This window comes from Amblyraja radiata, chromosome 8 (genome assembly GCF_010909765.2).
Source record: "Amblyraja radiata isolate CabotCenter1 chromosome 8, sAmbRad1.1.pri, whole genome shotgun sequence".
In the NCBI taxonomy this organism is placed as follows: Eukaryota; Metazoa; Chordata; class Chondrichthyes; order Rajiformes; family Rajidae; genus Amblyraja; species Amblyraja radiata.
Genome location: NC_045963.1, coordinates 52,405,730 through 52,429,824, shown reverse-complemented (window position 1 = coordinate 52,429,824; position 24,095 = coordinate 52,405,730). Strand labels below are relative to the sequence as shown.

The following is a 24,095-nucleotide window of genomic DNA, read 5'->3' as shown; positions in this document are numbered from 1 at the left end:
ATACAATTATGTTGAAAAGTGGCCCTTTTTGATTTTTGCCCTGGTTTTGTCTGCCTGCCACTTTTACTTTTCACCTTGCTACCTATTGCTTCTACCCTCATTTTACACCCCCCTGCCTCTCTGCTCTTGTACCCATCCCCCTGCCACATTAGTTTAAATCCTCCCCGACAGCACTAGCAAACACTCCCCCAAGGACATTGGTTCCATTCCAGCCCAGGTGCAGACCGTCCTGTTTGTACTGGTCCCACCTCCCCCAGAACTGGTTCCAATGCCCTAAAAATTTGAATCCCTCCCCCTTGCACCATTTTTCAAGCCACGTATTCATCTGCAATATCCTCCTATTTCTACTCTGACTGGCCCGTGGTACTGGTAGTAATCCAGAGATTATTACCTTTGAGGTCCTACTTTTAAGTTTATCTCCTAGCTCCCTAAATTCATCTTGTAGGACCTCATCCCTTTTTTTACATCTTCCCATCTCCTCCCCTGTCTGCTTTCCGCAAAGACCGCTCCCTCCATAACTCCCTGGTCAATTTGTCCCTTCCCACCAGAACCATCCCATCTCCGGGATCCTTTCCTTGCAACCGCAGGAAATGCTACACTTGTCGCTTTACCTTCCCCCTTGACTCCATTCAAGGACCCAAGCAGTCTTTCCAGGTGCAGCAGAGGTTCAACTGCACCTCCTCCAACCTCATCTATTGTATCAGCTGCTCTTGATGTCAGCTGCTCTACATCAGTGAGACCAAGCGTAGGCTTGACGATCGTTTCGCCGAACACCTCCGCTCGGTTCGCAATAATTAACCTGATCTCCCGGTGGCTCAGCACTTCAACTCCCCCTCCCATTCTGAATCCGACCTTTCCGTCCTGGGCCTCCTCCATGGCCAGAGTGAGGACCACCGTAAATTGGAGGAGCAGCACCTCATATTTCGCTTGGGCAGTTTGCACCCCAGCGGCAGTGTTAGGTATGTGATATAATTAGCATATGTGATGTCTTGTGCAAAGACAACATTGACTTCTCTAATTTCAGGTAGTCCCTAATTTCTCCTCCCCTTCTCAGCTCTCCCTCAGCACACTGGCTCCACCTCTTCCTTTCTTCTTCCCGCCACCCCCCACCCTCAAATCAGTCTGAAGAAGGTATTCAACCCAAAACGTTGCCTATTTCCTTCGCTCCATAGATGTAAAGGAGGTGGGGGAGTTGCATGACTGATCTGACAGAATGTCATAGATGCATTTATGCTGGAGAGCACAGGATGGGGGGTGGGGGGGGGGAAGAGTGGTAGAGGGGTGGAGGGGTGGAGGGGGGGAGGGGAGGGGGGGGGGGAGGGGGGAGGTGGGGGAGAGATGCCAGAACCAACTGTTGAGCCGTCCTGAGGTGTCGTGGGCCTAACTCATCGAAACACCAATGAAGGGAGGTACCTATTTGTTAACCCCAATGATATACTTGCATCTACAGGATTTTTTTTTTCCAAGAGAATTGATATGTGGGTAGCTGTTTTTAAATAATAGATACCCCTAGAGTCTACGAGAGCAGGGCGGAAGATGACTCACAGATGGACTACCCGGCTACAGACCACGGAACGGAAAAGACTATGAGTAGGAATAGAGCATCAATGAAGGACCCATCAATGAAGGATCAATTTGATTCACCCAATCTATATGTAGATTGAAGTCACCCATTATAAGGATTGAGAACACAAACTTGTTCATCTGGCTTGAAGTTCCTCTCCTTTTTGTGAGAGTCAAAATGGTGTTTTTGACTTAACTGTTTTTGCTCAACTCTCAAGGCCAAATTGGGTTGAAGCCACTTGGGCCGTCACTTACGTGACAGGCCGGTAGTGACGGTCGCGCGACGGTCCAGCGAGAGTCGCGCGCGTTTTCATACAATACAATACATTTATTTGTCATTTGGACCCCGTTGAGGTCCAAACGAAATGCCGTTTCTGCAGCCATACATACAAAACAAAAAAGACCCAAGACCCAACACAATTTACACAAACATCCTTCACAGCGCATCTTCTCCTCGCTGTGAAGGAAGGCAAAAAAAACATATCTCTCCCCTGCACTCCCCTCTCCCCCCCATGTCAGTCAAAGACAGAGTCAAAGCACCCGGCGGGCGATGTTAAATGTCCCGCAGCCATTAAAGCCACGCCGGGTGATGCAAGGCCACGCACTGGGTCTTGGTGTTGGAGCCCCGGCGGGCTCTTGGTGTTGGAGCCCCCGGCGGGCGCTCACAAAGTCCCGCGGCCATTCCAAGCCGCGCGGGGCGGTGATGTAGGCCCCGCTCCAGGTAATCTTCAACCCCGCAACTCGGGCGGGAGAAGTTGCCGTTGCGGAAGCCCCGAAAAGCGGTCTCCCACCAGGGACCCGCGGGCTCCCGGTATTACTGTCCACAGACCTGCGGTAGGAGCTTCCGAATCTCCGGGTGTCGGGTCACAGCAGCGCTCCACCACAGCTACACCCGCTCCGGACTCGGCCAGCTCCGTGATGGTGAGCAGATCCGCAGCTCCGCGACTGGAGCCCCAGGTCATTCCTGTTGGAGGCCGCTCCACGTTGCAGCCCCAACGACAACGGAGACCCGACAAAGAAAAGGTCGGGTCTCCCGTGCAGGGGAAAGACCTTAAAGTTCCCCCCACCCCACCCCACCCCCACACACATACCCCGACAAAAAAAACAATAAAAACTACATAGAACAAGACAGAAAACAATAAAAAGACAGACGGACTGCAGAGGCCGCTGTTGACAAGAGTCGCGCCGCCCACCTGCACAGCCGTCTGGAGCACGTGATGTAATTTGAAGATAGACACAAAATGCAGGAGTAACTCAGCGGGACCGGCAGCATCTCTGGAGAGAAGCAATGGATGATGTTTTGGGTCGAGACTCTTCTTCAGTCTGAAAGAAGGGTCTTGACCCGAAACATCATCCATTTTGTGTCTATCTTCAATCTTCTTGGCCATGCTATGGGAGTAGATGGGGGCAAATCCGGATCCGCAACGGCCGTGAGCCCCAGGCTGAGTTCGACGATCGTTTGCCTGCTTCTGCTGCTGTTGGAGGTGAGACGTTGCGTCGCGCCAGGGTCTTTCATGTTGAAAAATCTTCACGAGTCTTCACGAGCTTACCGCGTTTCCCAAGTACCTGCCGTTAACGTTACGAGCCGCTAAGAGACGTCCCGAGCTCTGACGTACCCGCTACTTACATTCTATGTGCTTACCACGAGTTAGATTTTTTTTTAAACTCGGGAGAGCTCTTGAATTACCTCGTACAGTGGGACAGGCCCTTAACAGACCTTTCCACCGCCCCGCTGGAGGCTGGATGGTATGGGGGAACAAGTGTGTTTTACACCATTCCGCTGCATGAACTCTTTGCACCATTCTGAATGAAACTGAGGCCTGTTATCAGAAACAAGTTCTTCTGGTTAACCATGGCATGCAAAAATTGATGACCATATGAACCTACGCTGCACTCCCTCAATAGTAAGAATGTCCTTCCTGCAAATTTGGAGACCAAAACTGCACACAATACTCCAGGTGTGGTCTCACTAGGGCCCTGTACAACTGCAGAAGGACCTCTTTGCTCCTATACCCAACTCCTCTTGTTATGAAGGCCAACATGCCATTCGCTTTCTTCACTGCCTGCTGTACCTGCATGCTTACTTTCATTGACTGATGAACAAGGACCCCCAGATCCCATTGTACTTCCCCATTTCCCAACTTGACACCATTTAGATAATAATCTGCCTTCCTGTTTTTGTTACCAAAGTGGATAACCTCACATTTATCTACATTAAACTGCATCTGTCATGGATCTGCATACTCACCCAACGTGTCCAAGTCACCCTGCATTCTCATAGTATCGTTCTCACAGTTAACACTGCCACACAGTTTTGTGTCATCTGCAAATTTGCTAATGTTACTTTGAATCCCTTCATCTAAATCATTGATGCATATTGTAAATAGCTGCGGTTCCAGCCCCGAGCCTTGCGGTACCCCACTAGTAGCTGCCTGCCATTCTGAAGGAGACCCGTTAATCCCTACTCTTTATTTCCTGTCTGCCAACCAATTTTCTATCCATGTCAGCACTCTACCCCCAATACCATGTGCCCTAATTTTGCCCACTAATCTCCTATGTGGGACCAATGCTTTCTGAATGTCCAGGTACACTACATCCACTGGCTCTCCCTTGTCCATTTTCCTAGTTACATCCTCAAAAAATTCCAGAAGATTAGTCAAGTATGATTTCCCCTTTGTAAATCCATGCTGACTCGGACCGGTCCTGTTATTGCTATCCAAATGTGCGGCTATTTCATCTTATAATGATTGACTCCAGCATCTTTCCCACCACCGATGTCAGGCTAACTGGTCTTTAATTCCCTGTTTTCTCTCTCCCGCCTTTCTTAAAAAGTGGGATAACATTAGCTACCCTCCAATCCATAGGAACTGATCCTGAATCTATAGAACATTGGAAAATGATCATCAATGCATCCACGATTTCTAGAGCCACTTCCTTAAGTACTCTGGGATGCAGACCATCAGGCCCTGCGGATTTATCAGCCTTCAGTCCCATCAGGCTATTCAACACAATTTCCTGCCAAATGTGGATTTCCTTCAGTTCCTCCGTCACCCCAGATCCTCTGGCCACTAGTACATCAGGAAGATTGTTTGTGTCCTCCTTCGTGAAGACAGATCCAAAGTATCTGTTCAACTCATCTGCCATTTCCTTGTTCCGCACAATAAAGCAGAGGACCCAGAGCGCCACGCTACAATGACTTTGTTCTAAGAAATTCTACGAAGATTCTCCTGGCGATGCTTTTATCAGGTATCCTTCTGAATGTCAGCTTGTGCTGATTAAAGACTTCAATTCTACAGCACCAGTCCCTGTGGGACTCATTCAAACAGACATGAAGGCAATGCTACCTTTACTAACAATACAAAGAGGCCCAAAGTAATGAAAAACAGATGGTTGCTAATAAGATTTCTTCTCGTGCCATGGAAAATAGTTTTCTAAAGTGTAAAATGAAGCAGCTAGAATATAGAGCTGGCCATTTCTATGGTGTTTCAGAAAATGTAAGGTAACTGCTGGCTAAGACAACTCTGTACTTTTGACTGTTATGCAATTGTAGAATTGTTTATGAAGCATGATTCAAGCTTGGTACCATTGTCTTGGGTGGAACATTATTGTTTGCTTTTTTGCAAATATACATTCCTGGCGGTACTGTTGGAACAAAAAGAACAACCCTTGCAATTCAGTTTTGGATTGGGAGTCATATTCACACGTCGGTGTTAGAAGGCCTTTGGTTCAAATCCCATTTCAAATTTTTGAAATTCCTACCCCAAATGTAAGCAAAAAATATAGAAACACTCAGCAAGTCAAGCAGCATCTGCGCTAAGAGAAACAGAGTTACAATTTAAGGTCAAAGACTTTTGTCAGAACTGGAAAAGAGAAGAAACAAACTAATTTTAAGGAGACATAATTGGTTAAGGAGGATGTCACGGCTGTGTTCAGAGGTGACACTATGGACGGTTCATCTAGTGAGGCTATATGGGTGGAGCTGAGGAACAAGAGAGATATGATCACCTTGTTAGGGGTGTACTACAGACCCCCGAATAGTCAATGGAAATTTGAAGAGCAAATGTGCCGGGAGATTGCAAACAGCTACAAGTCAAATAAGGTTGTTGTAGTAGGGGATTTCAACTTTCCCCAATATAGACTGAGAAAATCATAGCGTGAAGGGTTTAGATGGGATGCAATTCCTCAAAAATGTTCAGAAGAGTTTTCTTAAACAGCATGTAGAGGCCCCCGCACGTGAGAGGGCAACGCTGGATCTAGTATTGGGAAATTGGGAAGGACAAGTTAGGTGAAGTGTGTGTGGAGGAGCTTTTTGGGACAAGTGACCACAGTTTGGTTAGGTTTAAGATAGTTATGGATCGGGACGGAGAGGGTCCAAGTGTTAAAATGCTCAACTGGGGTAAGGCCAACCTTTAGGGAATGAGAGAAGGTTTCGCTCAAGTTGACTGGAACAGGTTATTTGAGAGGAAAGGAACATCAGCCAAGTGGGATGTTTTTTAAAAGTACTGAAGAGGGCTCAGGATGTGTACATCCCCGTTAGAGTGAAAGGCAAAGCAGGCAAACGTAAGGGTACTGAATGTGGATGATCAGCCATGATCACAGTGAATGGCGGTGCTGGCTCGAAGGGCCGAATGGCCTACTCCTGCACCTACTGTCTATTGTCAGGAAGCTTGGCTGACAAGGGAAATTGAGACATTAGTCAAAAACAAGAAGGATGCATGGGACAGGTATAGACAGCTGGGATCTAGTGCATCCCTGGAGGAGTTTCGGGAACTAAGGAGCAAACTAAAAAAGGAGATCAGAAGGGCAAAAAGGGGCCAGGAGATAGCTCTGGTGGGTAGCATAAAAGACAATCCCAAAAGATTGAATAAATACTAGACCAAGAGAGGGGGAGGGAGAGGAGGAGAGAGGAGGAGGGGGGGAGAGAGGAGGAGAGGGGGGAGAGGAGGGGGAGAGGAGGAGAGGGGGGGGGGAGGAGGAGAGGGGAAGAGAGGAGAGGGAGGGGGGGGGGAGGAGAGGGAGGGGAAGGAGAGGAGAGGGAGGGGGGGGGGGGGGGGAGAGGAGAGGGAGGGGGGGGGGGGGAGAGGAGAGGGGGGGGGGGGGGAGAGAGTGCCTTTTTACTTCAACCCAAACCCAAACAACCATTTGCAGGCAGTGCCTTTTTACCTCTAACCATATTTTCATTTTCAAACCAAATTAAGGGTACTCACAGTGCTGTAGACATTTGTCAGTGTAATCCAGAGCTCTGATTGAGGCACACCACTTGCAGAGACTGATTGCGGCACACCACTTGCAGATACTGATTGAGGCACACCACTTGCAGAGACTGATTGAGGCATACCACTTCCTGGTTTTATAGTCCCTCCCCCTCCCTCCAGCAGGGGCAGCAGAGAGAATGGGGAATTTTGTAAAAACATTAATATCTCTGTCAATTGTCATCGACGGGAAAAAGACTCGGCACACATGCGGTGGAGGGGGGCTCTGAGCGAGGTGGCCAAAAATGACGGCCATAGGTGGCGGCGTACTCTCGGAAATCGCAGTACAGAAAGCCAAAACCGGTCAAGAACAGACTTTTAGTAATATAGATATTAGGGCAAGGGTCGGCAACCTATGGCCCCCGGGCCGAATGCGGCCCGTAACCCAAAATCATCGGCCCACAGGCGGATTTTTTCCCCGTAATCATACGGCCCACCGAGCACGGCCAATCGCTTCCCCGTGCACGGCCGTGCTCTTCCCCGAGCGCGGCCGAGCTCTGGCTGTACTGCATCCTGCGCAAAGCCGCCGGCACGGCAGCGCACCTTCTGTGAACAAGTTTAATAAAGAACTGCCGATGCTGGAAAAAACAATGGTAGACAAAAATGTTGGAGAAACTCAGCAGGTGAGACATGCAAGGATTGCATGAGGCTGCCTCACCCGCTGAATTTCTCCAGCATTTTTGTCTACCTTCTGTGAACACGTGATTTGATGCCTGCCATCCGGGGCGGGATGGGGGCAGGGTCTTTGTGTGCATGTGATAGATGTGGCCCACCATCCGCTCACAGACATGCGTCCCGGCCCCTATGCAGAACAAGGTTGCCGATCCCTGCATTAAGGGGATAAAGGTAACTGGAGAGAGAGTGGGACCTCTCAGGAATCAAAGTGGTCACCTCTGTGTGGAGCCACAGGAGATGGGCAAGGTCCTCAATGAGTATTTCTCCTCTGTATTTATCGAGGAGAAAGACAGTAGGACGGAGGAAATTGGAGCTGTCATTGGAAGTGTCATGAGAGCAGTCATTGTTACCGTCAAGGAAGTACTGAAGATACTGTCGTGTTTGAAGGTAGACGAATCTCCAGGGCCTGATCGGATATATCCGAGGACATTGCGGGAAACTAGAGAGGAAATTGCGGGAGCCCCGGTTATGAGTCGTCCTTAAATACAGGAGAGGTGCCAGAGGATTGGAGGATGGCAAATGTTGTGCCTCTTTTCAAGAAGGGCTGCAAGGAAAATGCTGGGAACTATAGGAAGGTGAGCTGAACACCTGTCGTTGGTAAGTTACTGGAGAGTATTCTGAGGGATAGGATATACAGGCATTTGGATGGGCAAGGACTGATTAGGGACAGTCAGCATGGTTCTGTACGTGGGAGGTCATGTCTTACAAATCTGATTGATTTTTATGAAGACGTGATGGTTGATGAGGGCAGAGCTGTAGATGTTGTGTACATGGACTTTAGTAAGGCGTTCAACAAGGTGCCGCATGGTAGGCTGCTCTGGAAGGTTAGATCTCATGGGATCCAAGGAGAGATCACGGTGGCGCAGCTTTACAGCAAATTGCAGCGCCAGAGAATCGGGTTCGATCCCGACTACAGGTGTTGTCTGTATGGAGTTTGTACGTTCTCCCCGTGATCTGCGTGGGTTTTCTCCAAGATCTTCGGTTTACTCCCACACTCCAAAGACGCACAGGTTTGTAGGTAGACAAAAGTGCTGGAGAAACTCAGTGGGTGCAGCAGCATCTATGGAGCGAAGGAAATAGGCAACGTATCGGGCCGAAACCCTTCTTCAGACTGATGTAGGGTGGGGTGGCCTGGGTGAAGAAAGGAGAAAGGAAGAGGAGGAGCCCAAGGGCTGAGGGAGAGCTGAGAAGGGTAAGAGACAGCAAGAGCTACCGGAAATTGGAGAAGTCAATGTTCATGCCGCTAGGGTGCAAACTGCCCAAGTGGAATATGAGGTGCTGCTCCTCCAATTTCCAGTGGTGCTCACTCTGGCCATGGAGGAGGCCCAGGACAGAAAGGTCGGATTCAGAATGGGAGGGGGAGTTGAAGTGCTGAGCCACCGGGAGATCAGGTTGGTTAATGCGGACCGATGGAGGTGTTCGGTGAAACGATCGCCAAGCCTACGCTTGGTCTCACCGATGTAAATCAGCTGATATCTAGAGCAGCGGATGCAATAGATGAGGTTGGAGGAGATGCAGGTGAACCTCTGTCGCACCTGGAACGACTGCATGGGTCCTTGAATGGAGTCGAGGGGGGAGGTAAAGCGACAAGTGTAGCATCTCTTGCAGTTGTAAGGGAAAGTGCCCGGGGAGGGGGTGGTGCGGGAGGGAAGGGAAGAATTGACCAGAGAGTTACGGAGGGAGCGGTCTTTGCAGAAAGCCGACAAGGGGGGAGATGAGAAGATGTGGCGAGTGGTGGGGTCACGTTGGAGGTGGCGAAAATGACGGAGGACTATTTGTTGTATGTGGCAGGTTTGTAGGTTAATTGGCTTGATAAAATGTAAAAATTGTCCAGTATAAAATTGTACAACTTCCAGTGCTGAGTGATGCTCTACCTAGAGCTTTTCAGCGTACTACATCCAAATCCAGATCCAGATAGCTGAATGGATAGCAAATTGGCTCCATGGAAGGAAGCAGAGGGGGATGGTGGAAGGTTGCTTCTCAGAATGGAGGCCTGTGACTAGTGGTGTACCACAGGGTTTGGTATTGGGCCCGTTACTGTTTGTCATCTACATCAATGATTTGGATGAGAACATACAGGGCAAGATTAGGAAGTTTGCTGATGATAGAAAAGTGTGTGGTTTTACAGATAATGAAGATGGTTGTGAACGATTGCAGCAGGATCTGGATCGATTGGCCAGGTGGGCGGAGGAATGGTTGATGGAATTTAATACAGAGAAGTGTGAGGTGTTGTATTATGGGACGTCGAACAAGGGCAGGACCTACAATGTAAACAGTAGGCCTCTGGGTTGTGTTGTAGAGCAGAGAGATCTAAGAGTACGAGTGTATGGTTCCATGAAGGTTGTCGCAGGTAGATGAGGTGGTCAAAACGGCTTTTGGCACTTTGACCATCAGTCAGAGTATTGAGCGTAGAGGTTGCGAGGTCATGTTGCAGTTGTATAAGACGTTGGTGAGACCGCATTTAGAATAATGTGTTCAGTACTGGGCACCATGTTATAGGAAAGATATTGTCAAGCTCGAAAGGTTTCAGAAAAGATTTACGAGGATGGTGCCAGGACTAGAGGGTGGGAGCTATAGGGAGAAGTTGAGTAGGCTGGTTCTCTTTTCCATGGAGCGTAGGAAGATGAGAGGAGATCTTATAGATCATCAACTTCCACTGAAGTAGATGCACAGAGTTTTTTACCCAGAGTAGGGGAATCGAGGACCAGAGGACATAGGTTCAAGGTGAAGGGGAAAAGAATTAATAGAAATCCGAGGGGTAACTTTTTCTCACAAAGGGTGGTGGGTGTATGGAACAAGCTGCCAGAGGAGGTAGTTGAGGCTGGGACTATCCCATCATTTAAGAAACAGTTGGACAGGTACATGGATAGGACAGGTTTGGAGGGTTATGGACCAAGCGCAGGCAAATGGGACTAGGGTAGCTGGGACATTGTTGGCCGGTGTGGGCGAGGTGGGCCGAAGGGCCTGTTTCCACACTGTATTATTCTATGACTCTATGTAGGATGTGTTTAAAAATCTCCATAAAAATAAATATAGACACAAAATGCTGGAGTAACTCAGCAGGACAGGCAGCATCTCTGGAGAGAAGGAATGGGTGACTTTGGGCTGAGACCCTTCTTCAGGCTGATGTCAGGGGGGAGGGAGACACAAAGATAAGGAAGTATAAGGTGTGAAAATAAGACTAAGGGAATGGGGATCAAGGAAAATGTAGAATAGATCATTGTTAGCTGGGAGAAGGTAACAACAAAGCAGAGATAAAATGTAGTCGGAGATAGTCAGACTGGTCGGAGAACTGGGGTGGGATGGAGAGAGATGGAAAGCAAGGGTTTTTTGAAGTTAGAGAAGTTAATATTCATACCGCTGGGGAGTAAGGTCCCCAAGTGAAATATGAGGTGCTGTTCCTCACTCTGACAACGGAGGAGGCCCAGGACAGAAAGGTCAGTGTGGGAATGGGAGGGGGAGTTAAAGTATTTAGCGACCTCAATAAAACTAATTTGTTTTTCTCTCTTTCCAAATACTTCTTCTTCTTATCAAGTCCACACACAAGATTAGAAGTTGTTCAGCCAGAGCTGAACACACTTCTCGGCATCTGCACAATGGTGTCTGTCTTGCACTTCTTGTGCGTGGTAGTGGAATGATAGGTGGAAACAGGGCCGCGATGTGAACACTTTTTCCTTGACCCCTTTCCCAATACTGATAAAAGGTGTTCTTCTTGAAACTTTTTATCTTTCCATACATTCTGTCTGACCTGCTGAGTGTTTACAAATGTTTCTGTTTTTATTTTTGATTTCCAGCATTTGCAACTTGTTTGGTTTTTAATCTCACCGATGGCCCCCATCCAGTACTGAAGGAAGGCTGCATGATGCTATGTATTAGTCAAATGCCTGCACAGGCTCTTCAAGAGGACGTGAAAGTTCTCAGAGAAATTGTTCAACCACCACAAATAAGAAAGATATAAATTGCTACAAACCATCTTGCTCACCTTCTACTAGCGGGGTAATTAAACCAAATGGTAATATTGGGTTGCTCACTACCCTTTATCAATCTACAGCAATAACTTGAAGCCAAATAGCACTTTTACCATAATAAAATATGCCATGGTGGGTCATAGGAGCTTCACTCCATGAATGGTCACACAGTCGAATAATTGCCATTTGTTACCCCTAGCTCGTGATCTATTCCTAAATCAAATTCTACATCAAAAGGACACCGCCCTGCCTGTTGTACCTGTCCATGTGTTCATCCCAGATCTCTAGCTTGGTCTGAAATTACCTCTTAGCATTAAAATATTACACTACATGAGGTTTCATGATGAGATTTATAAAGGCAGGGTTTCAGACTACGGTAGTATTCGTTCAGGGAATTATGCTACTAGGACCATTGATACTCAGCAAAGCAGTAGCACCATCTACAGGAACGTCAAGCTGCAATTTATGAACCATACCACTGGATATATAACGTCTCTTGAGGACATGAATGAGTGGTTCTGTAACAAATACTTTACTCAATGCAGCTCAAAAATAAAAATTCTGCAGGAACAGAGTACATCCACTGATCTCCTAAAATTTTCCAACCAGCTCCTACTCGGTTACAAATCCACAGCTTCATCTCTAACAGGACGAGGATGTTGCAGTCGATTTCAGAGATGCTGCAATTGTGACTGTCTTTGCAAAATGAGATGTCCGAGTGTGGTAGTTACAGAGGGGCCTATCTGCCGTGTCTTTTTCGGTTTCTCTCAGCAGCTGAAGACCTGCTGCCCAAATTGCAACGTAGATTCTGTCCATGAAGGAGCACATTGGGCACGATCGTCACATTTCCAAGAAAAATCCTGGGAGAAAAAAAGCCATTATACATGCCCTTTTCTCAACCTCAATTCAGCATTCGATTCTTCAATTGGCAGTCGACAGATTTCGATTCGCATCTTATGCTTACTCCGCATCAGCCAATATCCTTTCGAAAAAGGCACAAGTTACACTCTGTCAGCTACACTGGGCAGGCCACATAAACCACATGCTTGACACCCAAGTCTTAAAACAGACACTCTAGTCTGAGCTCTGTCCTGGGAAGAACTTAAAAAGAACTTGAAAAGTGAATGGAGGGTTATATTCAAGGATGTGCTCCATGCTTCCTTGAAGAAATTAAACATCTCCACTGACTCCTGGGAATCTCAGTCCATGTTAGCTGAATGTGAAGAAACACGAGTCCATGCATCAAGAATAAACAGCGACCTTGCACATGTGATAGAGGAAGCAGACCATCTCGCAAACTACCTGTGTACATCCTGTCAGCCACCTTCTGCCCTATGTCTGGAAGGATCGTGATTTTCCACACTGGCCACTGCAGAATCTATAAAACCAGAGTGAATGCAAGTCATTCTCGATCTCAAAGATGAAGCAACAGCAGCACCATCTACAGGAGCCTAATGGTACAATTAGTTTGTCAACAATATTGGGTATGAAATTATCTAGGCTGAGTGATACTGCAGTACTTGTTTAAGTGTCCAATTTTCATATCAAAAATCAGATGGTTTAAAATGAGAAAGCATTTTAGTATTGTTCATTTTCAAGACAATTTTAGATTGCTTTATTATTGGAATTGGTTTATTATTGTCATGTTTACCGATATAACAGTGTAAAACTTTGTTTTGCAGATCATACCATATATAATTAAAACAGACGGTGCAAAAAGAGAAAGGAAACAGGAAAGGAAATGTGCACCAATTACAAAGAAAGTGCAGGGCTACACAACTGTGCAAGGGCCACACAAAGTAGGTTGGAAGATTAGGAACACTTCCTCAGCTGATAAGAGGTCCTTTCAAGAGTCTGAAAACAGCGGGAAAGTAGTTGTCTTGAATTTAATAGTATGTGCTTTCAGAAATTCTTGTATTTTCTGCCTAACGGGAAAGGGGAGAAGAGGGAAAAACTGGGGTGTGAGAGTGGTCTTTGATTATGTTGACTGCATTCACAAGATAGCGTGAAATGTAGATAGTAGCAATGGTGCGAGGGGGCAGGGGGTGGCATGTTTACATTATGGACTTGGTTATAACCACAAGTCTGCAATTTCTTGCAACCTTCGGCAGAACAGTTGCCAAACCAAGCTGTGATGCATCTGTACTATGTTGCAACTGTAGAAGTTGCAAAACTCTCAAATCTTCCTAGTGACATGCATTGGAAAAGGTGCTTCATACCTGGAATTCTTGAACAACCCAAGATAGAATGTATAATATAGAAGAAGTTACTTCAATTATTGATTTCACTGCTACATTGATTTACACTTAGAGTTATTGATTTACACTACTCCACTTCTTCTTCTTCTTCTTCTTGCGTATGGCGTGCACAGCCTAAAGTTGTAGGACAACTTGTTCTATTTGATCTCATTTGATTGTGCACACCGGGTTGATTGCATTCGTCGAAACAGGGCGGACCACGTGAAGGTTGCAATCTTCTACCCCACACTACACCACAAGATGCAGGACAGAATGTCACAGGAAATCCTTCTTCCCTGCGGCCATCAAACTGTACAACTCCTCCCCCTTCTGTCGTGGGTTAGACTGACTCCCCTCCCATCCCTCCCCTCCCCAATCTTTCCACATCCACAATCCTTTCCACATTTTAATTTCATGTTTCATGGGGGTTTTTTATGACTATTGGCAGATCAATTTCCCTCCTGGAACAAATAAAGTTCAATCTATTTTTCTGAGACTTTTGAATCACTGATAACTTTGTTCATAAAGAATCCCCAAGGAAAAAGTGATAACAACCTTGGGCAAGATTGCAATGATGGTTTCCCAAAGAATTGCCAACTTGCCACCATGCCCAAGACAGCCCATTCCAGACATCCCTGCCTGTGCAATGCTACAACCCTGGGGCATTTTTGGTCAGTTACTGGGATAAACAGTCAAGACACTTTGTATCAGACCGCTCAGCTTTATGCAAATCTGTTAATGTAATTGATTAGATTTTGCTCAAAGCAGGAAATTTTACTTTTCAAAAAGTCACCATTGAAAATCTACCTCAATAGAGCAACTTGAATTCAAAACTTCCCCAAGCACCAAAAAAAGATTGGTGGCATTCTTTTTGTGGGATGAAAGTGGTAATGTTCAAAATAAAGTTATCTAAAATGTCATTTAAAAAATGGAACTTGTTGAAGTTCTAAGAAGGCAAAGAGTTAAAAGGCAGATGGATTAAGTGACACACCTGCCTCCCTGGTGCAACAGCAGCCAACACAGCAGACCAAAGCAGGATGAGTGGAGAGCGATCATGTTAAGATGGAAAGATTAAAGATTACAACAGCATAAAGATGTATTGAAAAACGTAAAGAAACATGTTGCATTCATGGAAAGCCGAGGCCTCTGAGAAGGGACTCGAGGAAGAATTCAAAATGATGCACTGCAGGAGGAGCCAATTAATTCTGAAAATAAGAGAGCTTCAAGAGATTTGAATGTTAGTTGGAAGCTTGACCACAGGCAACTTGATGCGAACATTAATCCTTTGTCAAACAGAAAGCGAATTTTCTTATATTTCTCTTCCTTTCCTACATTTATGACACAAAAACGCCTAGGGCAGCAATTCCATTTGTCCCATTCCAAACCCTCCCATTTCTCTGCACCTCCACACCTTTTTCTCCCTCACACATGCCCATCAACTCTTTGATTCCCTTTGTCCATTAACCTACAAGAATATACACAAAGCTTAGAACGTTGGAGAAAAACAGAAAACCCAGAGGAAATCAACATGATCATAGAGAGATATGTAAATCCCAAAATAGCACCCAAAGTTAGGATTGAACTGGTACCTCAAAAACTTCCTAATAATGTTTTAAGACTTTTTAGCTTCCATACATACCAGACTGACCTGGGAATGGCAGACTGAGTGAAATTAAGACAATTTCCCCCCCCCCCAAATTAATGCACTATGCAAACAAGAGATTACACAACTCTCGACGGAGAAAACAACTCTTCAAGAAGTCACTACAACTTGAATTTATATAGCATCTTTGCAACTGAACATCCAATTTCACTGGAACATCATTACATCATTAAACAAAAAAAAGGTACTAGCAGTTGAATACATGTTTAGTCAAGGAGGCAGACTTATGGAGTGCCTTAACTGAGGATATACTGTAGAGGAAGAGAGACTCATGTGCTTAGTGAGGTTCAACTGAGATTCAAATGCTTAGGGCCTTGAAAGCCAAAGGCAAAGCTATCAATGGCAGAGAAACTAGTGGGAACAATCACCAGCTCCAGAATTTGAGTGGAAGGAAATTACAGGAGTAGGGAGGAATGTTACCACGTTGGGATGTTTAAAAATGTTGCAATGTAAATATTGGATGATTTTTAAAAACTGTACAATATGGCCAGGGGAAAGGAACAATAATGCAGAAATATTCTAATGAAATTAGGACTTTGCAAGAAATAATACAGCCGGCTGGTTCAACTCTTCATGGCTGCACTGCCCAATAAGCTCTCTTTGGTCTTACCTCCATCCACAATTTTGTTCCCTGAGTTAAAGCCTCTTCAGTCCGTATGGATGCCAGAAAGCTTGCAATGTCAGAGAGCGTCACCATTTCCTAAAAGAGCAAAAATAATTAATTAACAAGAAAATGGGTTTAATTATCCCGAAATTTCAAAAGCAGGAAATTATTTTTTATTATTGTTATACCAACAACTAAGAGTTATCAATGTTTATACAGGAATTGCCAACAGATCGCACATAAATGCTTAAGTGGAGCAGGTATGAAATCAGATTTTTTGCGAAAAAACAAAATGATCTCACAAATAAAGAGATATCACAGATTTATTTTTCAAACCGTGATATCGAAGAGTCCTCATGTCCACTCATGGATAAAAGCGCAAGGGGAAAATAAATGAACAAAGCTGTCAAGAAGAGTGACAACTTTGCCAGCTCGTTATAACTTCTAAAGTAGAGGCAACTCGTGTTTTACACGGGGGTTATGTCACAGCTGCCAAGTTTTCTCAGAGCATTTCAGCATTCTAGTACCTAAAAATCAATATTTTGCTGAGAAAATCAGTATTTTTACACGGTGCTAATTTGCTGAAATTTTTTTTAATGTGCGGTCATACCCATGTAAGAGTACAAGAATGCATAACTTAGTTTATTGTTTATTTGTAATACCAAAGTCAAAGTCAAAGGCAAAGTAGCCTTTATTGTCATTCAGACCTTGCGGTCTGAACAAAATTTCGTTGCCTTGCAGTCCTACATATAGTAAAAAATGACAAAAACACACAAAAAACACAAATTAACATCCACCACAGTGAGTTGAATACTCCTCACTGTGATGGAAGGCAAAATTCTTTAGTCTTTGTCTCTTCCCTTCTTATTCTCCCTCTGCGCCGAGGCGATTCAGGCTTCGGATGTTGTGACCCCGCCGGGTGATGGTAAGTAATGTCAGTCCCTCGGCTGAATCCAAGCTCTGCGAACGGGCCGGTTCAACCTCACGGCCCGGGGTGGTCGAAGCCACCGAAGCTGCGGCCCTCCAGTCCAGAGGACGCAGCTGTTGTTGTATTATATGTCATAGCTGCCTTCTTGCATTTGTCCAGAAGTTTATCATTGAAAGTAGTTTATCATTGAAAGTCATGTCCTTAAGACTCTCTCTCTCTTTAACTTTAAAATTAAAGATAGACACAAATTGCTGGAGTAACTCAGCGGGACAGGCAGCAAATCTGGAGAGAAGGAATGGGTGACGTTTTGGGTCGAGACCCTTCTTCAGACTGAACTGAACTCTCATCTGTGGAGAATACATCAGTATTCTCATCGCATTTCCGTACAAAATATGGAAAATCCATACTGCTTGCCAGCTCTCTAACACCCCCAACGCTAGCCTCTGTACCGCACGACGCCAGCCTCTATATAGGCATGTTACAAAACTTACCTTCAGCGACGCTGCAGTTCTGTCACTGGCCGTGTGCGCGACTTTGGCGCCATTGAGGGGGGGGGGGCGGGGTTAAAATGCGGTTTTCTACCGCCTGTCCTGGATTATATTTTCTCGGGGAGCTAACTAACGCTGAAGATTTGTTCCGATTTTTTTTTTTTAAATCGCTGGACCATTTCAGCGCTGGAGTGAAATAAAAAGCCGCTTCTAATGCCGTGAACGCCAACAACAGGGACGGATTTCAGGTACGGGACAGCTAAAGGAAAGCCGTTTATTTTACATATAAACGTGCTTCTTAGGATGACCTTAATCCACATTTTACATTGCGAAACGGTGATTTAGGCTCCATACGAACCGGCAGTATTTTTCCTGCCGATATGGGGTTTAAATTCACCGCAACCGCAACGTTCCAATCGATCGCGTTCCACAAAATCCCACTCACAAGATGATTTAAATGGCAATTAATTTACAGGAATTAAACACTAAATTCCTTCCATTTGGCCTATAAATTCATGACAATGAGATTAAAAAATCATGTTATATTGTGAATTCTTGTGCGAATGTTATTTGGACACTTAGGTTATTTAAAAATGTTAATCTTTTCTTAAGAAATGGATAGATGTTTAGATCTAGTAATTGAATTTTGTAGCTACAATTGGGTAACTAACTAATTATATGCTTGAATTTCAGGTCATCCAAGTAAGATTGTTTCATACTTGCTTCAGAATGCTTCAATCTAAAATAACTGAACATGTCTTTCAGTTCTCTTAATTTTTAAGAAAGTTATGGGCTTTTGATTGTCCTTGATCACAGCTTTTGTGTTAAGTCAATGGAAAAGCAATAGGGAACAAGATGCTAATTTCCGAGTATGAAAATGGCCATAACTTTTTTAATACTGAAGATATGAAAGTGAATTAGGTGTCAAATTAAACTTCTTTTTATGCTTTATCTGATGGGATAAATTGCAGACTTGATTTTTTAAATCTCAAAATGTTGTAACATTGCTACTCTATATCGCCCGACACCAGTCTCTAGTGCCCCCAACACCATCCGCTAGACCCCAACGCCATCCGCTATACCACAACGCCAGGGGTAAAACCCCAACGGCAGCGGCAAAACCCCAACGCCAGCGGCAAAACCCCAACGCCAGCGGCAATACCCCAATGCCAGCCGCTAAACCCCAACGCCAGCCTCTAGGCCCCAACGCCAGCCTCTAGGCCCCAACGCCAGCCTCTAGGCCCCAACGCCAGCCGCTAAATACCAACGTCAGCCACTAGACTCCAACACCAGCCGCTGAACCCCAACGCCAGCCTCTAACCCCCAATGCCAGCCTCGGCGTGCTTGCCCAGTGTCTCACACCAGTCGTTCTCACGTATTCAAAACAGTCACTGTTACCCTACATTAAATACATTTTCACATTGTAAACCATGCAGCTGATTGATTTGTGATTTACCATGTATTATTGTGATGCTAAATGGGATTACTTTCATTGGTAACCAAATTTCAAATCAAAATAACAAGAAATTGAACATTCACTGGAGTAAGGTATGGTGGAGACAAAGTGAGTCTTCACTCCAGTTTTGTTTTACACTAACCTAGTAATTATCCTTGACGTCCATGACCACATTGAATGGCGGTGCTGGCTCGAAGAGCCGAATGGCCTACTCCTGCACCTATTGTCTATTGTCACCAAAGATCACCACCTTGCTGGAGCTGACATTAAACAGAACAAATGTAGTGGGTTGGGGGAGGGAGGGAGGGGATGGTGGAGGATTTCAATCTTTGATAAGGCAGGAAAAAACAAAGGTTCCAAGGAATTGATGTTCAATAAGCCAATGGTTGTGCCATCCTTACACTCACCAGTAGTCATTTATAGTCTGCGCACATTTCTGATGAAATTTATCGAAGTCTAGAATTCTTGCTCAACATTTAGGAAGACAGTGGTTTATCGGCATCCTGAGCCTTGCAAATGGCCCTCCGTAATTCACCAACGAAAGGCAGACCACTGAAGCAGTGGAGCCCTTGGCTTACCTTTCCCTTACAGCAAACATCAATGATGATTCAGCATAGGTTGCAATACCCTAGGGGCTCCCATTAGAAATATTTTGGTGGAAAATCACCATTTGCAACCACTGGAATGACACCAAGATCCAAGTAAACAGTTTGGATATCATTCATACCTATCACAAACTGAACATGTCTCACATTATTAACCATGCAACTGCTTGATGTGCAATTTAATATCTCATTCACACGGTGATTTGCAGATCAACACATTAGCATCTGAAGAAGGGTCTCGACCCGAAACAATAGACAATAGATAATAGGTGCAGGAGTAGGCCATTTGGCCCTTCGAGCCAGCACCGCCATTCAATGTGATCATGGCTGATCATCCCCAATCAGTACTTTGAGATCCCATTGTACTTCCCCTTTTCCCAACTTGACGCCATTTAGATAGTAATCTGCATTCCTGTTTTTGATTGATTGATTGATTGATTAACTTTAATTGTCATTCAGATATACACATAGACACAGTGCACATTGAACGAAATTTTGTTGCATTGACTCTTCAAAGTAGCAGCAGAATATAACATTTATATCAGGCGATCAGTAAAAGTGCTTAGTGTGTCCATAAAAAGTGCTTCATGTGCATAGTTCTGTAAAATAGATATGTAGGAAAGTTATTAAAAGTGGCAATGTATAAGAAAGTTATGGCATCGGTTTGATTGTGAGTTCAATAGTCTTATGGCCTGGGGGATGAAGCTGTTGCAGAACCTGGTTGTCCCGCTCTTCATGCTGCGATACCTCCTCCCAGAGTTCAGCAGTGTAAACAGTCCATATTGTGGGTGTGTGGGGGCTCTGGTAATGCCCTTAGCTCTTGTCAGACAGCGTTTGTAACCAATGTCCATGATGGAAGGAAGAGAAGTCCCAATGATTTTTTCCGCTGTCCTCACCACTCTCTGAAGGCACTTCCAGTCCGCAGCTGTACAGCCGCCGCAACACATAGAGATGCAGCTGGTCATGACTGATTCAATGGTGCTTCTGTAGAATGTGGTGAGGATGGGAGGGTGGAGGTGTGATCTTCTCATCCTGCGGAGGAAGTACAAACGCTGCTGTGCCCGTTTTACCAGAGATGTGATGTTTGTGGTCCAAGTTAAGGTATCCGTTATATGCACTCCCAGGAACTTGATGTTTTTCACCTGCTCCACTGCTAAGTTGTTGATGCACAGCGGAGTGTGACTGGGCTGATTTTTCTTTCTGAAGTCGACGACAATCTCCTTGGTTTTGTCCACATTTAGGAGAAGGTTGTTCCTGCTGCACCAGCTCACCAGCTGCTCCACCTCCTCTCTGTATGCCTGGTCGTCGTTGTTGCGGATGAGGCCCACTACTGTTGTGTCATCCGCGTATTTGATGATATGGTTAGTAGTGGACCTGGCGACACAGTCATGTGTCATCAATGTGAAGAGCAGCGGACTCAGGACACAGCCCTGAGGGGAGCCGGTGCTCAGTGTGATGACCGAGGAGGTGTTCTTCCCCACCCGCACAGACTGGGGTCTTTCAGAAAGGAAATCCAGGATCCAGTTGCATAGTGTGGTATTGAATCCTAGGGGTGCCAGTTTGCTCACCAGGTGCTGGGGGATTATCGTATTGAATGCTGAGCTGAAGTCAACAAACAGCATCCGCACGTGGGTGTTCTTCTCCTCCAGGTGTTGTAGGCTCAGGTGGACTGCAGAGGAGATAGCATCCTCTGTGGAGCGGTTCGGGCGATAAGCAAACTGGAACGGGTCAAAACTGGAGGGGAGTTTAGAGACCATGTGCTGCTTAATAAGCCTCTCAAAGCACTTCATTATTATTGGTGTGAGTGCTACGGGGCGGTAATCATTCAGGCAGGTTATTGTGGACTTTTTGGGGACTGGTATGATGGTGGCTGTCTTGAAACATGATGGAACAATGGCCTGGTTCAGGGAGGTGTTAAAAATGTTTGTCAGAACCAGGGCCAGCTGGTCGGCACATCCCCTACGCAGACGCCCCGGTATATTATCCGGTCCGGCTGCCTTTTGCTTGTCAATGCCCTCCAGGATTCTGCGGACTTCAGCAGTTTCAAAAGACAGTGTCTGTTCTCCTGGTTGAGGCTCTAATTTCCTCACTGTAGTGGTGTTCAGTGCCTCAAACCTGCCGAAATAATTATTGAGTTCATTGAGAAAGTCTGTGTCATCCTTACAAGACATCTGAGGGGCCTTGTAGTTTGTTATGGCCCGGATGCCTTCCCACATGTTCCTGGTGTTGGTATCATCCTGGAAGAAACCCTGGATTTTCTGTCCGTGGGCGCGCTTTGCTTTCCTTATTTCACGGTTGAGGTTGGATCTCGCTGTTCTCAGAGCTCCCAAATCACCAGATTTAAAAGCCGCATTCCGTGCTTTCAGCATGGCACGCACCTCTGCAGTAATCCAAGGTTTGTGGTTGGCCCGGGTTATGATGTTCCTGATGACAGTGACGTCCTCCATGCACTTCTGTATGTATCCCGACACAGACATGGCATACTCATCCACATTGATGTTTTGGTTGTAAGTGGCTGCTGTCCTGAACATGTCCCAGTCCATGCACTCAAAGCAGTCCTGGAGTGCTTCTATAGCTCCCTCAGACCAGACTCTAACCTGCTTCACAGTGGGTTTCTCTCTGATCAGCAGGGGCTTATAGGCTGGGATGAGCATTACGGAGAGATGGTCAGAGGAGCCGAGGTGAGGCCGGGGTGCTGCTCTGAAAGCCTGCTTGATGTTACTGTAGACCCGGTCCAGCGTATTCTCTCCACATGTAGCAAAGTCCACATATTGATGGAAATGAGGGAGGACAGTCTTCACGTTGGCCTGGTTAAAGTCCCCAGCAACAATGACAACGCCCTCTGGATGATTTCTTTGCAGCTCACTGATGGAACGGTAGAGAATACGCAGAGCCTCCTTAGTGTTGGCCGCGGGGGGGGATGTATACAGCAGTAATGCTAACCACAGTAAACTCCCGTGGCAGATAGAATGGCCTGCATTTCACAGTCAAAAACTCTATGTCCGAAGGGCAGTGGCTGGAAACAGCGGTAGCATTATTACACCAGCTGTTGTTTGTGTAGATGTACACACCCCCACCCCCGGGATTTACCAGTCAAAACAGTGTCCCTGTCAAGCCGGAATGTTGTTAGCCCCCCTAAGCTAACAGCCGCATCAGGTACAGATGAGTTTAGCCATGTCTCTGTCAGAACTATAACGCAGCAGTCTCTCACCTCCCTTTTTGTTGTGAGATCCAGATGTAAATAATCCATTTTATTTTCCAGAGTGCGGACATTCGACAGAAGAACGGATGGGAGCGGTGTCCTCCACGGGTTAGCCTTTAGCCTCGCCGTTAGCCCACCTCGACAGCCCCGCTTCCAAAGTGGATAACCTCACATTTATCCGCATTAAACTTCATCTGCCATGCATCTGCCCACTCCCCCAACCTGTCCAAGTCACCCTGCATTCTCATAGCATCCTCCTCACAGTTCACACTGCCACCCAGCTTTGTGTCATCTGTAAATTTGCTAATGTTACTTTGAATCCTTTCATCCGATTAATTGTTGTATATTGTAAATAGCTGCAGTCCCAGCACCGAGCTTTGCGGCACCCCACTAGTCACTGCCTGCCATTTTGAAAGGGACCCGTTAATCCCTACTCTTTTTTTCCTCTGCCAACCACTTCTCTATCCATGTCAGCACTCTACCCCCAATACCGTGTGCCATAATTTTGTCCGCTAATCTTCCTATGCGGGACCTTATCAAATGCTTTCTGAAAGTCGAGGTACACTACACCCAATGGCTCTCCCTTGTCCATTTTCCTAGTTACATCTTCAAAAAATTCCAGAAGATTAGTCAAGCATGATTTCCCCTTCGTAAATCCATGTTGACTCGGACTGATCCTGTTACTGCTATCCAAATGTGCGGTTATCCCATCTTTTATAATTGTCTCCAGCATCTTCCCCACCACCGATGTCAGGCTAACTGGTCTATAATTCCCCGTTTTCTCTCTCCCGCCTTTCTTAAAAAGTGGGATAACATTAGCTACCCTGCAATCCACAGGAACTGATCCTGAGTCTATAGAACATTGGAAAATTATCACCAATGCATCCACGATTTCTAGAGCCACTTCCTTAAGTACCCTGGGATGCAGACCATCAGGCCCTGGGGATTTATCAGCCTTCAGTCCCATCAGTCTATCCAACACCATTTCCTGCCTAATGTGGATTTCCTTCAGATCCTCTGTCACCCCAGATCCTCTGGCCACTACTATATCAGGATGATTGTTTGTGTCCTCCTTAGTGAAGACAGATCCAAAGTACCTGTTCAATTCATTTGCCAACTTTGGTCTTAACTAATTTTTTCCTCTTCACATACCTAAAGAAGCATTTACTATCCTGCTTTATATTCTTGGCTAGCTTACCTTCGTACCTCATCTTTTCTCCCCGTATTGTCTTTTTGGTTATCTTCTGTTGGTCTTTAAACATTACCCAATCCTCTTGCTTCCCACTCATCTTTGCTACGTTGTACTTCTTCGCTTTAATTTTTATACTGTCACCCATTCCTTCTCTCCAGAGATGCTGCCTGTCCTGCTGAGTTACTCCAGATTTTTGTGTCCATCTTTAGTTTAAACCAGCATCTGCAGTTCCTTCTTACACATTAACATCTGTGTTTACATT

The 24,095-nt window shown here is 45.7% G+C and overlaps 1 protein-coding gene across 2 annotated transcripts in view; it reads right to left on the bottom strand.

Annotated features, from left to right (window-relative positions):
• Positions 1 to 24,095, bottom strand: part of tarbp1 (TAR (HIV-1) RNA binding protein 1) — a 220,731-nt gene that overhangs the window by 177,585 nt on the left and 19,051 nt on the right. For both annotated transcript variants that reach the window (XM_033025903.1, XM_033025902.1), the window contains exon 9: positions 15,969 to 16,058. In XM_033025903.1, coding sequence (XP_032881794.1) covers positions 15,969 to 16,058 — 90 coding nt within the window. The remainder of the gene's footprint in view (positions 1 to 15,968; positions 16,059 to 24,095) is intronic.